The 14197-nt window shown below is 39.2% G+C and overlaps 2 protein-coding genes across 5 annotated transcripts; one reads left to right on the top strand and one right to left on the bottom strand.

The window, feature by feature from the left end:
* Positions 1 to 239: 239 nt before the first annotated feature.
* On the bottom strand, positions 240 to 3475 carry ift20 (intraflagellar transport 20 homolog (Chlamydomonas)). Of its 2 annotated transcripts, XM_053321326.1 has the most exons (5): positions 3407 to 3475; positions 2547 to 2684; positions 2371 to 2456; positions 2081 to 2184; positions 240 to 1075 (listed from the first exon to the last, which is right to left on the bottom strand). In XM_053321326.1, exons 2-5 carry the CDS (start codon positions 2671 to 2673, stop codon positions 994 to 996), a joined length of 399 nt encoding a protein of 132 aa, XP_053177301.1. In that variant the 5' UTR covers positions 2674 to 2684; positions 3407 to 3475; the 3' UTR covers positions 240 to 993. The 2 variants fall into 2 exon arrangements, with proteins under 2 accessions (XP_053177301.1, XP_053177302.1); XM_053321327.1 differs by lacking the exon at positions 2081 to 2184.
* A 643-nt stretch (positions 3476 to 4118) lies between these two features.
* Positions 4119 to 14197, top strand: tnfaip1 (tumor necrosis factor, alpha-induced protein 1 (endothelial)). 3 transcript variants are annotated; one of them, XM_053321325.1, is made up of 8 exons: positions 4119 to 4274; positions 5245 to 5306; positions 5417 to 5813; positions 6173 to 6342; positions 9605 to 9688; positions 10071 to 10123; positions 10306 to 10501; positions 13424 to 14197. In XM_053321325.1, exons 3-8 carry the CDS (start codon positions 5567 to 5569, stop codon positions 13652 to 13654), a joined length of 981 nt encoding a protein of 326 aa, XP_053177300.1. In that variant the 5' UTR covers positions 4119 to 4274; positions 5245 to 5306; positions 5417 to 5566; the 3' UTR covers positions 13655 to 14197. The 3 variants fall into 3 exon arrangements, with proteins under 3 accessions (XP_053177300.1, XP_053177298.1, XP_053177299.1); XM_053321323.1 differs by having other exon boundaries at positions 4119 to 4278; XM_053321324.1 differs by having other exon boundaries at positions 4119 to 4287.

Genomic DNA, 14197 nt, shown 5'->3' with positions numbered 1-14197 from the left:
GCTCCATCCTACTTTGTCACACATGCAGCAGCACTGCCCAAAACCTGGAAAAACACAGTGAAATGTAAAATCAGTGGAGCTTTCCTTTACAACTCAAAGTTATTGGCCTTGAGTCTTGACTCTGTAAAACCTTAACACTGACACTTGGCATGACATTTAATTTTGGGTCCATGATCTGCTTTAATTGTTATGACCTATGTGTGCTTTAAAACACTGAGCATCCACAAAATATATTGATATCAAGGAATCTTTATTAAAACAACACATAATAGCACAATGTTAAAATTTGCTCCCTGGCCTCTCCACCATGTTGACAGCAAAAATGACACATTTTATTGTGCAATGTACAGTATTTATTCAAGTATAACCATTTGTCAAATTAATGCATGAGACAACGATACATATAACAGAGATAAAGAACGTGTATCTGAAAAAGAAAGGAATGTATTTCTTATGTACTGTTCCCACAGAGTGGTTGTACCAAAAAAAACACAAAAACTTACAGATGTGGAAATGAAGTCATTTTTCTATTTTCAAAGCCAAAACTTATTTACAGATGCATGCAACATGCAGTTTATTAACTGATACGAAAATTAATAAAACTAGATATACAGAGTAATTTTTCAGTATAAATAGTATAAATAATGTTCTTTCATATATAAATAGCTCTCTCTTCCTTCTATGTTGGTCTGAGATCTTGATGTGAGACATTTGGTGTGAGCTGAACTTCCCAAACATATTCAAGCTTACAACACTGTAAATCTTAAATGCTGCTATCCAGAGGCAGAGCTAGCTGTTGCTTCACACTCCAAGCTTTAAGAGATGGTTGTCCAATGAAACAGGAGGTGTAAAGCTGTCTTAAGATGGAGTTGGAGCTTTGGGTTTGCAGCAGAGTAATTCTCTGAAGTGGGCATCACTCAGAGAAAACAGGACAGGCACTCTGGAAATGCGACCGCAGAAGCCACATGTGTTCTGCTCGTCCAGATCACATCCTTATTTCTGCAGGATGAACTGGTCGATGAACTCGTTCTGCTCTGACTCCACTTTAGACAAGGCTTCATACTCAATACGATACCTGGAACAAACATACATATATTTTCATCATCAGTTTTTATGCTGATTATTTCCTCGATTAATAAATTCATGATTTTGTCTAAAAAGTGTCTGACAATATTGACAAATGGCTGTTACAATTTCTCAGAGCCTACGCTGTCACTTGTAAATTGCTTCTTTTATCTGACCATCACTCCAAAAGATTGATCTGATCTGTTGTTGTACATGACACAGTCGAGCCTGCTCAACTACAGGCTTCTTTATAATAGCCATCTAATAAATGTTAAAAGCTCTCATTTAAATGATTGTAACATTTGATTTTCTATAACTATCTGACTGTTTCACTTCAAAGCAGCAAATAAAATAATTGCTTGAAGAAGCTGAAATACATGTGTTGAAAGGTGCTAAAGGTTTAGTTTAAGTCTCAAATATAAGTGATGAACTGAGCTGAAGTTTACTTGAAATGGAAGTCTTGAAAAGAATTGGTATCAATTCAAGGTAAAAACTCAAAGTTGGTGACAGCTGAAGTCTAAGCACTGAAAGCAGTTGGAATAAAAAGTAAAATGTAAATATGCAGTCAACATTGCAAAAGTAAAAGAAAAGATGATATTTTTTGTCTTGTGTGATGATCTGAGAAGTCAGCACAACATGAATCCTGTTAAATCAGATCATGAACAATTCACTGCAGTGACTAATACTAAATTTAACTGACAGCTCATAAAAATGTAAGGAACCGTTTAACGGAGACTATGCACACCTCATCTCTATGTTGTGACTGCTAAAAGCTTCTAATCAGACAGTGACAGGTGGTGTGGCAGATGCTGTTACCCTTACTTTTAACAGTGAGTGGCTCTTGGGTGACCTAGTAACAGGTACATTTTAGACAGGACAACATAAATAAGTTGAGCCACTTCCTCTTAGGCAAAACTTTATTTCACTTATTTACAGCTTACAAATATTGGAACAAAAAAAAAAAACAATTAAATGCTACTAATATTCAGGCTGACTCAGTGTATCCAATGTTTACCTCTCAAGTTGCATCTTCTTTTCTGAAATGAGAGCCTGAAGCTGCTGCTGTTGGGCCTCTCTTTGCTTTGCCACAGACTTCAGCAGGTTTCTCGCTCCAATGGCCTAAAGGAGAAGAACACATGATGGCGGCAAATAAAGCCATGCTCTCATGACCAAACAGAAGCAAATACTGTATGGTCTCTTGTACCTGAAACAACTAAAGCAAGCTCAACAACAGTTTTGGGATATATGGTCATACAACTCTACTAGAAACTGCTACTGAACAGCAGCTTCAAATGTCAATCTTACCTTCATTTTTTCTGTCTCTGCTTCTTTTGCCAGCTCATCGACGAGCTCAATAAGACCTCCAACTATCTTCTGAAACTGTCCAATTTCTGTAAAAAAACAGCACATTATGACCTGTTGATGGCAGAGGGGGGAAATGATCATGTTGAAATGCATGTGACAAAATATTCAGTGCTTACTGTCGACAAACTCCTTGCACTCCTCCTTGAGCTCTGAAGTCTTCTGGCTGACATCAGGCTCCAGTACCCGTAGCTTGTTGAGTTCATCAAAATAGAAGCCTGCCTCTGCTAATGGATCTTTAGCCATGGCCACAGGGCCTGCAGGAAAGAAGGAGAATAAATAAGAATAACACAATTACCACAAATAAACTATAGCTTTGTAGGCTATCCAGTAGACAGAACTCTTTTATAACATACTGTATGTTCCAGTTCTGCAGTAAGAAATGTCCTAAGATAACTTCACACTGAAGTCAACAGCTTTATAACTTGATAACTTATCTCATGCTGACAAGTGGTTTGCTGACAGTGCTAGCAATGTTACACATACCCTATTTGCTGATGTAAAATAAACATTTCACTGAACTACGACCTTCAATGAGAGACCACCATATGGCAAGACGAGTCACTGCCTGGTTTTGCATTTTAACTTTATTCATCAAAGTGTTATCTTAGATAGCTACATAGCTATAGCTAACGTCTAGTTACTTCAAATGAGACGAACCTATATGGTTCTGATGGATGTAGCACACTCTGTCTAATGAGTGCTATGACTTTACGTTAACTTCACAAAATGAATGTTACTGTAAGTCTCCATATCCCTGCTTATGACTCTAATGGTGTTAATGTTAGCTACCTTACTAAAAATGTGTTAAATGAACTCAGCTAACTTGCTAGCTAAACCTCGCTAACATTAGCCTGCTCACAAAAGCCAATAGGACAACGAATTAAAATACTGACGCTCCCTACGTGTAATTCAATGGCTAGACAACTATATGTAACTACTGCTAGCGACATTCATGACAAAAAACTCCATATATTACCTGTTTAAGTAGCAGTCGATGCTAAAGCGGCTCCGTGTTGTGACTATGTGGCAGAGCCCAATGCTCCTCCTCCGCTGCCAGGGAAACCAAACAGTCAGTGAGTCAGTGAGTGAGTGAGTGAGTGTGTGTGTGAGTGTGTGAGTGTGTGTGTGAGTGTGTGTGTGAGTGTGTGAGTGTGTGTGTGTGTGTGTGTGTGTGTGTGTGTGTGTGTGTGTATTCTGTCATAGGTTACTTTTGGGGACAAATTCCATTGGCAAAATGGTTAGGGTTAGGTTAAGCCTGCAGATAATGAATGTAAGTCTATGTACTAAAAATATATACTATACAACTACTAATATATATATATATTTATTTATTTATTTATTTATTTTTTCTTTTTCTTTTTAACTATACTAAAATATAACTTCACAAGATGTTCCAAATAATTATTTCAGATTTTCCCCCTTTAAATAGGCGATTTAATTTTCAATAACAGTTTATTATTATGTATTTATTATATTTTTATTTGTTGTAAAATTGCTACATGTCCAAATATTATGACTTTATTCGCGTAATATTAAATCTCAGCATGCTTTTTCCTCTCAGTGTCGCCCTAATATTAATATTAATACTAATAATAACTTGCTCATAAAAACTAGAAACGCTCGCAGTCCGTGTTTTTGCCAGAGGGGGCAGTATTACGCTTCGCAACATACAGTCTGTAGTAAATTCACCAGCAGAAGAAGGGGGTTGGAAGGGTAGTTCAACTTTTTACACTGTTTTAAAAACTCTAATATTGATACTGTTGTGGATGTCTGTCTCACGGCACTATAGGAAACGCTAACTAGCTGTGCGGTTATTTGACTACGCGAAGAGACAACACGAAGAGGTCGGTGAGTAAAGTACGTAAACTGATTCCGCATTAACTTACGCATTCTCTACTTGATCAAGCCGAAGCACGATTACATTACGCACTCCATTGAAAAATCTGGCGATTTAATGTGACTTTGGTTCAGTTCAGTATATCATACACATCTCGAGAACTTAAAGCATTTCCCGTACGTTGTTTTTATGTTATAACCAACGCTAATTCGGGAGTGTTGAAAACAAAAACTAAGCCATATTTCAATACATATTCAATATGACTGATGCTGCATCGAAGTTTGACCAACCTCTTTAACATTAGCCAACATTAGCAAAACACACCCATGTTGAGGGAGTCTGTGACATAACACTAGCTTTGACCGAAACCAAATTAGCATGATCTGATAAACATATTGTGTGGTGTTAAAGCATTGGTGGGTAGTCAGTTAGTATCGGTGAGACGAATTGGCCAAAAGGACACAACTATTCAATCAGCAACAAAAGTATCGTTAAACAATGTTGGGCTTTTGTCGACAAACAAGAAAGTGTTTAAACCGCTACATGTTTAAAGGGAGTTCAGTCTAACATCTCTGTAACGGACACCGGAGCTAACCTTCAGCTCGCTTTTATTTGAACGACTTAGCAGTAAGTCAATAAGCCTTTTAGCGGTTCATTTAGCTAACAAAATATCAGTGAACATGCTAATTTAGCTGGCAGAGATTTGAAGCTACAGACCTGAGCGTTTACTTGCTGGCACCGCTGTACTTAGATAATGCTGTATACGCAAGTCAGGTTTTTAGCTTTATTCATACAGTTGTACCACAGTAACAGTTTTAGGTTTGGTGAACTAGCTCTACTTTTCAGGATAAGTACAAGTGGATATATCTAAAACAGTGCTAATTTTAGTTAATTTAAAGACAGGTGAGCTGCCTCTGGTTGTAAATATTGTTAATCTGTCCATTTTATTCACTGTAATGTCCCTTTTATTTTTGTAGTTTCCTGCCCAGCAACGTTCCATTTATTGGGAAGGGGAGCCAGAGGAAAAGAAAACAGTGGGGTAGGTGGTTTCCACTCTGTATTGTGATACATGCCCTTGTCCACTGGGGGCCCTGCTTTACCTTTTAACCAGTACTTATTAACATAAATCTTCTTTGTGTACCTCCACAGGGAAAATTGCAGCATCAGGTCAGGGCTCTGTGTTTCGTCAGGAATGAGCTGGAGCAGTGAGAGGTTGTGGCGGCCTCATCAGTAGCTGTCACCACGGCGGGGGACCTTCGGACCTCCGTCTGCAGGGTGGTCATCTACCTCCAGAAGGACATGTCAGGGGACAGCTGCCTGCCCCAGCATCACACCCAGTCTGGCTCCACTTCCCCAGCACCTCATCTGGCCTGTCCCAAGACAAAGACCTGCAGTTATCGAGGAGCAGTGGGCCTGGGTAACAAGTATGTCCGGCTCAATGTTGGTGGAACCCTGTTTTACACCACACTGCAAGTGCTGACCAGGCAGAACTCCATGCTGAAAGCAATGTTCAGTGGGAAAAAAGAAGTGTTCACTGATAAAGACGGTATGCCATCTCTGAAAATAAATCAAAATCCATATTATGATGTTCTGTCTCTATAATGCTATACATCATCAACTATTGTATCGCCAGGTTAATGTTCTATTTAGCATGACTGATTATTTGTATACTTATGATTTTATTGACACATTTATGGCATATTTGCATCACAGTATAACATGACATCACTGCACTTGCAATTATTTAAAGTCCAAATAACCTCACCTGTTGCTCATCATGACCATGACTGGACAAGCAAAGAATGGATGAGTTGATTGAACTGAAATTATACCAGAAAATGCATTAGATAAATACAACATTGTTCCCTGTTTGCATTCTTAACTGGCATTTTCCTTTTCGCTCAGGTTGGATCTTGATCGACCGCAATGGGAAACACTTTGGCAGCGTTCTGTGCTACCTGCGTGATGGCACAGTCACCTTACCCACAGGCCGCCAGGCTATCCTGGAGCTGCAGGCTGAGGCAAAGTACTACCTCATCCAGGGCCTCGTGGAGCTTTGTCAAAACACCCTGCAGGTCAGTCTCATGCACACTGGCTGATATTTATAATTGACTTTGACATTTTTGTTTTTGTTGTACATCATCGCCAACTTGAGCCACATCTGGATCATGAGGGCCAGGTTAGAGTAGCAACAAATTGTACATTAGTAGGAAAAGTACAAATTCAGTGTAATTACACTAATAGAACATACAATTAGTGATTTAAATAATAGTAGGTCTCCGCACTGATTGGTTTAGAAATTCAGACTACACGTTGGTGCAGTAGTGTATTCATTTATCAAAACGAATTGTGTTGGCTGCAAAGGTCAGTGACAAAGAACACTCCGAAACCAGAATGGACTTTGGTGTAGAATTTCAAAGGTGAGGTGAGGACAAAGCAAAACCTCACACGTTCGCAGCTAAAGTAGAGGTATCCAGTGTAGACCAAGTGTTATCGTGTTATAGGTTCTTGTGATACAACATATCCTCTCTGTATTGAACGCAGGTGTAACCATCGATACCCTTGCAGCCATACACGCCAACACCAGTAGTTTGATTTATTATACAAAAGTTCAACTTTAAACTTCAAGTTTACTCTCAACATTATAGCTTTATTCTGGAAATGGTATTTCATCTGTACTCTTGACATTTCAATTTTATTCGCAATATTTCAACTTTATACTTAAAATGCAAAATAAAAAAAGTCATCCTCGCTCTTTTTCTTTATCTCTGGCCCTAATACTTGGTCATACTTTTTTAACCTCTAAGTGAGGGAGTGCTTTTTCTCATCATGGTCAATGCCCTTTCTAATAAAATTCTACAATTGAGTGTACAGGACTGTAATATCTTAGTTTCTATGCTGCTGCCAGAAGTCCCTAAATGGCCCCTTTCAATTAAAGAGTCCCAGGAACATAAATAAGACTCATTAAAAGTACCATTTGTGCATTTCTGTTTCTGTTTCCGCTGTATCTGAGGAACTGTTGTTTGAGATATGCATGTGATAAGACTACAACACAGTCATCAAGGTTATGTTAATTTACTATTGTGCAAGTGTTTGACATTTGAACAGACATTTGGAAAGGAGATGCTGATTTGTTGAGTGTTGTCTGGTTATCTTTCTGTTTTACTACTGTATGTATGTGTCTGTTTGAAAAGTGTTTTTCAGGCTGGGTCTTCCTCTCATTTATCTAGTTTCATATTTAATTGTTTAATTGTTCTCTTTTAGGCTGGTTAGGTTGTTTCATACCTTCTGTTTAAACATCAGTAAAATTACAAAAAAAAATTCATCCCTGATACATGTGACAAAAAGTGTTTTCCTCTAGCCTACGTATGTCTAGTTGGTGATGTTCAGCATTGCAAACGTAATATCTGTAATGAGAAAAGTTTGGAAGCAGGGACTATTTATTCCTGAACTCTTGCTCGAAAGCCAAAACTTCAGGTAAAACTGGTCCTGAAATTATTCCCTAAACAGGTTTTTGGCAGTATGAAACATATTGTGCTGTGAGAAGACAGATATTTGTCAACCCGTAGGGTTTTGTCTCACTGTTTGTAGAGATAGTCACTGGTTTTAATGAGGCCATTAGTGGCAGTATCAAAAAGCAGTGACTAGAACTGCTTTCAGGTAGTATTGGATTTGCAACTAAAGTAAAGACATTCATGGTCCTGCCTAGAACTATAACTTTTACACAGTAAAATTCTCTATACTGTCATAGAGAATTTTATCCATATCACACACGCCCCCCCTGCTCTCTATTTACTTCCATGGTGATGTATAAGAATTGCTTTAGTCTGCAGTTCATGTTTCTCAGTGCTTTACCTGAGTTTACCTGTGTCTGCTGCAGTAGTAAGCACCATTCATCTCTACAACAGAGTGTCTCAGGTGCACAGATTGGATTTGCTGTGGACCACAGCGTGTATTTATACCTCTAGGCTGCAGCAGCGATACAGTTTGTGGCACCATCTGTGCAGAACAAGTATCAGTGGGTGTGCATCACACTGGCAGATGTTCACAGGAACGTCGGGCTACCAAGCTTTACACATCCTTGGGTTTCCAGGGGGACGGATTGCAAGGCAGCACCATTGAATTTCTCAGCTCACCGGCTGTCATTCATTCATCATCATGTCCAGCAGTTTATGAATGAAGAACGCTCAACCTGCCTCCCTCTGAGGTTCAGTACATCTCTTATAGTGTAGTAACAACTGCATGAAGACCCCACTAATGCCTTCTACTGTATTATTCATCTCATGTGCTGGATGAACAGCATGAATGCATGTTTAAGAAAAAGGGGAATAATGTACCAAATTTGTTTGTTTTGTTTTTTTTTTAAAGGGAGCATAGCTGTGTCATAAGGCAGGCTAATTTTTACAAAGCTATCTTGTTTCCTAACTGTGATGGAACTAAGTATATAGAAGTGGTGGGAAATCTGTACCAAGGAGTATATAATGCACATTACTCTGCCTCATTTCTTCAGCCTTGTTTCATCATGCATTTCAGTATTTGGCACATTGTAAGCCCACTTCACTAATGGAAAGACATTTTGTTAGAGTTCCAAACATGAATAATGGTTCAAATGTGTTTGTTTGTTTCTGCAAACAATATTTCTGTGAAATCTCAGTCTGGTTTCAAGAAAAAAAAGCACAGAAACTTCTCTTCTAAAGGTCGTGGATTACTTATTGCTGGCAGCTGATGTTGGCCAATAATCCATTTTCATTGTCGTGGATCTAAGTGCTCTGTCACACATTCAGTGTCACATTCAACATTGCAGGAATCCTGCTCAGCTCTGACAAACATGTTAATTCAGTGGTCAATCCTGTTTTCTACAGCTGAGAAACATTTCAGTGATTAGATTGTTTCTGTCTGCCAAAAATCTGGAAAGTGTTACTTGCTGCTTCATAGCCAGTCAGACTATTTTAACTTGGTACTCTCTGCAGAAATGTTGTAAATCACCCAAAACTCAACTGCCATCATTTTAACTGGCACAAAGAAATGTGATTGCATTTCATTGGTCGTAGCTTCCCTACACTGGCTACCTGACCTTTTTGAACTGATGACAAAATTCTACTGATTACATTTAAAGCCCAGAGAGGCCTCACTCTGAGTTACGTTTCTGACATTTTGCTTCCTTATGTCTATCCTGCTTCCCTTCTCATTGTTCCGAAGTCTGAACTTAGAGACTCGTGACAGAGCATTTGCAGCACCTGATGTCTTTAGGGCTGCTTTCTTCTTTTAACTCATTTTTAAAAACCGATACCCTTTGATAGCCCTAACTCCCAGTGTATGTTGGTGTGTGATTGACAGGGCAATAAAGAGCAACCCCTGTGTGTGATACCTGTGGTCACCTCCAATAAAGAAGAAGAGAGACTCATCCAGTCTTCTACCAAGGTAAATAAAGATCATGACTTCCTTCTTTATGAGGCGCCATTGTTTTCAATAGCATCTTCCTAAATTAGGCCCTAAAGTTAGTTCTATGTTGTCAAATTGCTCTTGTGATGAGTCTTTACATGGCATTTTTTGTCAGACAAAATGATGTTAGCTGCATTCTTTTAATCTCATTTAGCAGCTATTGAAGGAAGAGGATAGCATTTGCTTATTCTTTCACCTCAATGCACTTAAATATTCATTAGAAACATACATTTTCAGCTTTTTTGTCACAGTATTCCTGCCAAATGGATAAAGCCTACTTGAAGTTCATTCATACGAGGCATATTTAAATATTAAAGCGACAAAATCCACATATTTAATGCTTTTTTCCCTCCTCTGTTAGCCTGTGGTGAAGCTGGTGTACAACAGAAGCAATAACAAGTACTCCTACACCAGGTAAGACAGAAAGGCCCCCGTGGCATCCATCATTAGAAAGTTAATTGATTTTTTTTTTTCTTCTTCAAAGAACGAGGCACTGATTGTGTGAAGTAATAACGTCTAATGAGCCACAGGCCGCAGAGTGGAGTAAATTATGAAGCGCAACCTCTCCAGATCAGTTTGCTCTTGTCTTTTGACAGCAACTCCGACGACAACCTGCTGAAGAACATCGAGCTGTTTGACAGGCTGTCTCTCAGCTTCAACGGGCGCGTCCTCTTCATCAAAGACGTGATTGGAGACGAGATCTGCTGCTGGTCTTTTTATGGTCAGGGGCGCAAGCTGGCCGAGGTCTGCTGCACCTCCATCGTCTACGCCACAGAGAAGAAGCAAACCAAGGTGAGGATGAGTGGAATCACAACTGATGCTTTTGAAAAAGAGGAGAGACAAACGATCCACGACTTTCACCCCCTAGTGTTTTGGCAATGAATTGCACAGCGTCATTCAACACCGATGCAGAAAAATTCACAACGGCATCGAGGCAACAGCATACCTGCGGCCTTGGGTTGACACAGTACTATAAACCTGGCTAAAACCAGTTTCTATGCAGCTTAAAGCTAACATCTGTGTAGTTGTATCATTGGCTGTATGGAACAGATAAACGGTTCAGAGGGTAATGCACAAGATTGACGCAAGGTGAACATTGGCTTTGCTTTTCGTCTTACCACACATTAAACTCTGCAGCCATAGCACTGTGTATAGTTTTATGCTGATAAGTGGTAAACCTGGGAAACTTCTATAAATCTCATATGATAAGCAAAAGCTGCGTGGTGCAACGTACAAGGATCTGTCAAAAAAGGGGAACTGTAGGGACCAAACACCTAGACTGTATTCAAATAGTTTACGCTAGCAGTCCAAAAGAACTGTATGTGTGTTTGACCTGGTATCTTGGCCTTGTGCAGCGATTACCAGATCATTACTGACTGACAAAGTGGATGTCTTTTCTCTATGTATTTTTGTACACTGGCAGCACAGAGAGCATGTGAATCCCTTTTCAGACATGGAAAACATTGCTGGCCTCATCAATCTATTAGAGGGCTTTTTGTCATTCTTACAAAGATGGCTTTTACATTAATGGTGCTCAAGGCCTTATTCAGACATGACAGACAAGAGGAAAACCTTATTGCTGCTGGAAAAACAGCAAATTTGAAAAGTGAAATATTCTCTCTACACGTTTTTAAGATGTATAAAAATACTCTGTTCTGAATAATAACTGGAAAAGGTTTTTCCAACATAAAATGTTTATTTACTTTGTAAATATACTTAAAATGACATCTCTTTAAAGTTTCTTTATCATCTCACTTTGTGTAAGTTGAATACTGGACCACAGTTGGCTTCATTCTGCACACTGAAGATCCAAAACCCACCTGTAGGAACAAAAAGAAAAACACATTTTTGAGGGAAGGAAGAAGGTTTGTGTTCTGTCACTGAGGCTGCAACACTGATAGATTGTAAAACTTATTTAGCTGGCGATGCCTTAATTAATGACCACCATGAAATGAGGCACGCTCTCATCCCTTTTCTTTCAACTGAGTCTGCCAGTAAATGTTCTCATTAATTTAATCATGTTTTAAGATAGAGAAATCAGCCGCCTACTTTACACAGTCTGACAGTGAACAAGCACTGAATGACGAAGATGTTGTGAGTCTTTAAATTATTATTTTCAAATCAACTCATTTAGTGTTTCATAGTTTCTTATTTTCTTATATTTGCTTTGATCATACGAAATGATGTTTAGGTGAGAAATTGTGTACATTGATCTTAAAGGGAACCACTATACTTTTGCTTTTCCTTATTTGCATAAAAATATATTTTAAAAAAAGCATAGTGGGTCCCCTTTAAGATCAATCAATCAATCTTTATTTATATAGCGCCAAATCACAACAGAGTTATCTCAAGGCACTTTACACATAGAGCAGGTTCTAAACCGAATTCTTCAGGTTTAACTTTAAAGGGACCCAACATTCCCACATGAGCAAGCACTTGGTGACAGTGGCAAGAAAAAACTCCCTTTTAACAGGAAGAAACCTCAGGCAGAACCAGACTCAAAGTGGGCGGACATCTGCCTCGACCGGTTGGGGTTGAGAGGAGAGAAAGGAAGGATAGAGGAGAGAAGCACAATGAAAATCAACAATGAAGCTAGAAGGTCTGGGACTGGAGTCTGTCATCCAGACGTCTACAGGCCCAGATTACCTGTAAGACCAGAAAGCACAGACAACTCCGGGGAAGAAGTTAAGGTTATTGAATGCAATTAATAGTACATGAATGTTAATGGATATAGATGGATGGATAGAGAGAGAGAAAGGCAGGGAGGAGGAGTGGAGTGCATCATGGGAGTCCCCCAGCAGTCTAAGCCTATAGAAGCATAAGTTAAGAGCTCTAAGAGCCCTAACTAGGGTGTCTGCCCCCCGGACCAAATCTGGAAGACGGTTCCACAGGAGAGGAGCCTGATAGCTGAAGGCTCTGCCTCTCATTCTACTTTTAGAGATACTAGGAACCACAAGTAGACCTGCATGCTGGGAGTGCAGTGTTCTGGTAGGTACATAAGGTACTATAAGCTCTTTAAGATATGATGGAGCCTGGTCAGAGCTTTGAAGGTGAGGAGAAGGATTTTGAATTCTATTCTGAATTTTACGGGAAGCCAATGCAGTGAAGCCAAAATAGGATTAATATGATCTCTCTTTCTAGTTTTTGTCAGAACACGAGCAGCTGCATTCTGGACCAGCTGGAGAGTCTGTTAAGTCTGATGTCCATATTAAATGTGGTTTAAGTGTCAAATAAATAGGTAAACATATGTAGAAGTAATCCCTGTGATCAAAAAGCACTGGCTTCACATTTCACTGAACACCTGTTCAGTGCCTGTTAGAGACAGAGGCTGAACTGAGGAACTGAATAAAAGGCTGTTATAAGCTAAATAAGGAGCTTTTTGAACTGTGAATCATGCAGAGCTACTCTAGTGGAGTCCCAGAGTAAATGAGTAGGTATAAATGAGCATAATAAATCCCCTGTAATCTGGGTATGTATTTAATTTCTCAGTGTATCTAATCTTGTGCTGCTAGAGTTAGTCTAATGACAATTATAATGGCAAAAGATAACCATCCTGACTTCTACAGAAAAGTATCTCTTATCCAGACATGAGACATGTTAAATTTCCATCACGTTTACTTAACAAAAGCAGTTTTTGCTGTTCCACCAGCTGTGTTTGCTGGCCAGAATGAATGAATAAAGTCTGAAGGGAACTATTTTCTCTTTCTGCCTCAGGTGGAATTTCCTGAAGCTCGCATCTACGAGGAGACTCTGAACACCTTGCTGTACGAGACGATGCCCCTGCCTGACAACTCCCTGCTGGAGGCTACCCGTCGAAGCTACTCCAACTGTGGCTCCCACAGCGAGGAGGAGGAGGGGCCTGGAGGAGCGGAGCTCCGGGAGCGTGTGCGTCGAATCAATGTCAAGAGGTACAGCACGTATGACGACCGGACACTGGGACACTGAGAGTGAAACCACAAACCTCCAGGCAGATTTCAGCTTTTCAGATTGATGACGAACATTTGAAGATGAAGTCTGCTGAGGCTCATACGTTTCTCTTTTGATTTTTTTTTTTTTTTATCATCTTACTTCCTCTACCACTATCTAAAAGAAGTCCAAATTGTGGCCTTGATGTATTTGCATCTGAATATTTAATCTAGATAAATGTGGTGTTGTCTGCTCTGTCCATCATAATTTATGAATTATCATTATCAGAGGATTCAGAGCAACTTCTTTAATATCTGTAGGCTTTTTAGTAGTGGAGGAAAAATCACTAATATGCACTATTTCTTAGAAGAAATACTGTTACAATCATAGCACTTACACTCTGAATCAACAGCAGAGCATGTTTCATATTTATATAGTAGATTGTATTTTTCATATACACATTTAGAACAGCCTGTCGTTTGCCAAAGATGAATCTGTTTTTAGTTTTTCAAAAACTAGTGTGCCTCTAACCTGTTTTAAAACAGTTGACCATGATGCCTTTTTTCCAGTTGTGAAGATAAA

The sequence above is a fragment of the Scomber japonicus genome, chromosome 6 (genome assembly GCF_027409825.1).
Source record: "Scomber japonicus isolate fScoJap1 chromosome 6, fScoJap1.pri, whole genome shotgun sequence".
Taxonomy (NCBI): Eukaryota; Metazoa; Chordata; class Actinopteri; order Scombriformes; family Scombridae; genus Scomber; species Scomber japonicus.
This window is presented reverse-complemented; position numbering and strand designations above follow the sequence as displayed.

Bases quoted from the DNA above. Each gene is read 5' to 3' on its own strand.
- ift20 (XM_053321326.1), bottom strand. From the start codon at position 2,673: ATGGCTAAAGATCCATTAGCAGAGGCAGGCTTCTATTTTGATGAACTC. The intron at 2,457-2,546 runs GTAAGCACTGAA...GTTTTTTTACAG, and splicing joins GTGCAAGGAGTTTGTCGACA to AAATTGGACAGTTTCAGAAG. The intron at 1,076-2,080 runs GTAAACATTGGA...TGTTTGTTCCAG, and splicing joins AAGAAGATGCAACTTGAGAG to GTATCGTATTGAGTATGAAG.
- tnfaip1 (XM_053321325.1), top strand. From the start codon at position 5,567: ATGTCAGGGGACAGCTGCCTGCCCCAGCATCACACCCAGTCTGGCTCC. The intron at 5,814-6,172 runs GTATGCCATCTC...CTTTTCGCTCAG, and splicing joins AGTGTTCACTGATAAAGACG to GTTGGATCTTGATCGACCGC. The intron at 9,689-10,070 runs GTAAATAAAGAT...CTCCTCTGTTAG, and splicing joins TCATCCAGTCTTCTACCAAG to CCTGTGGTGAAGCTGGTGTA.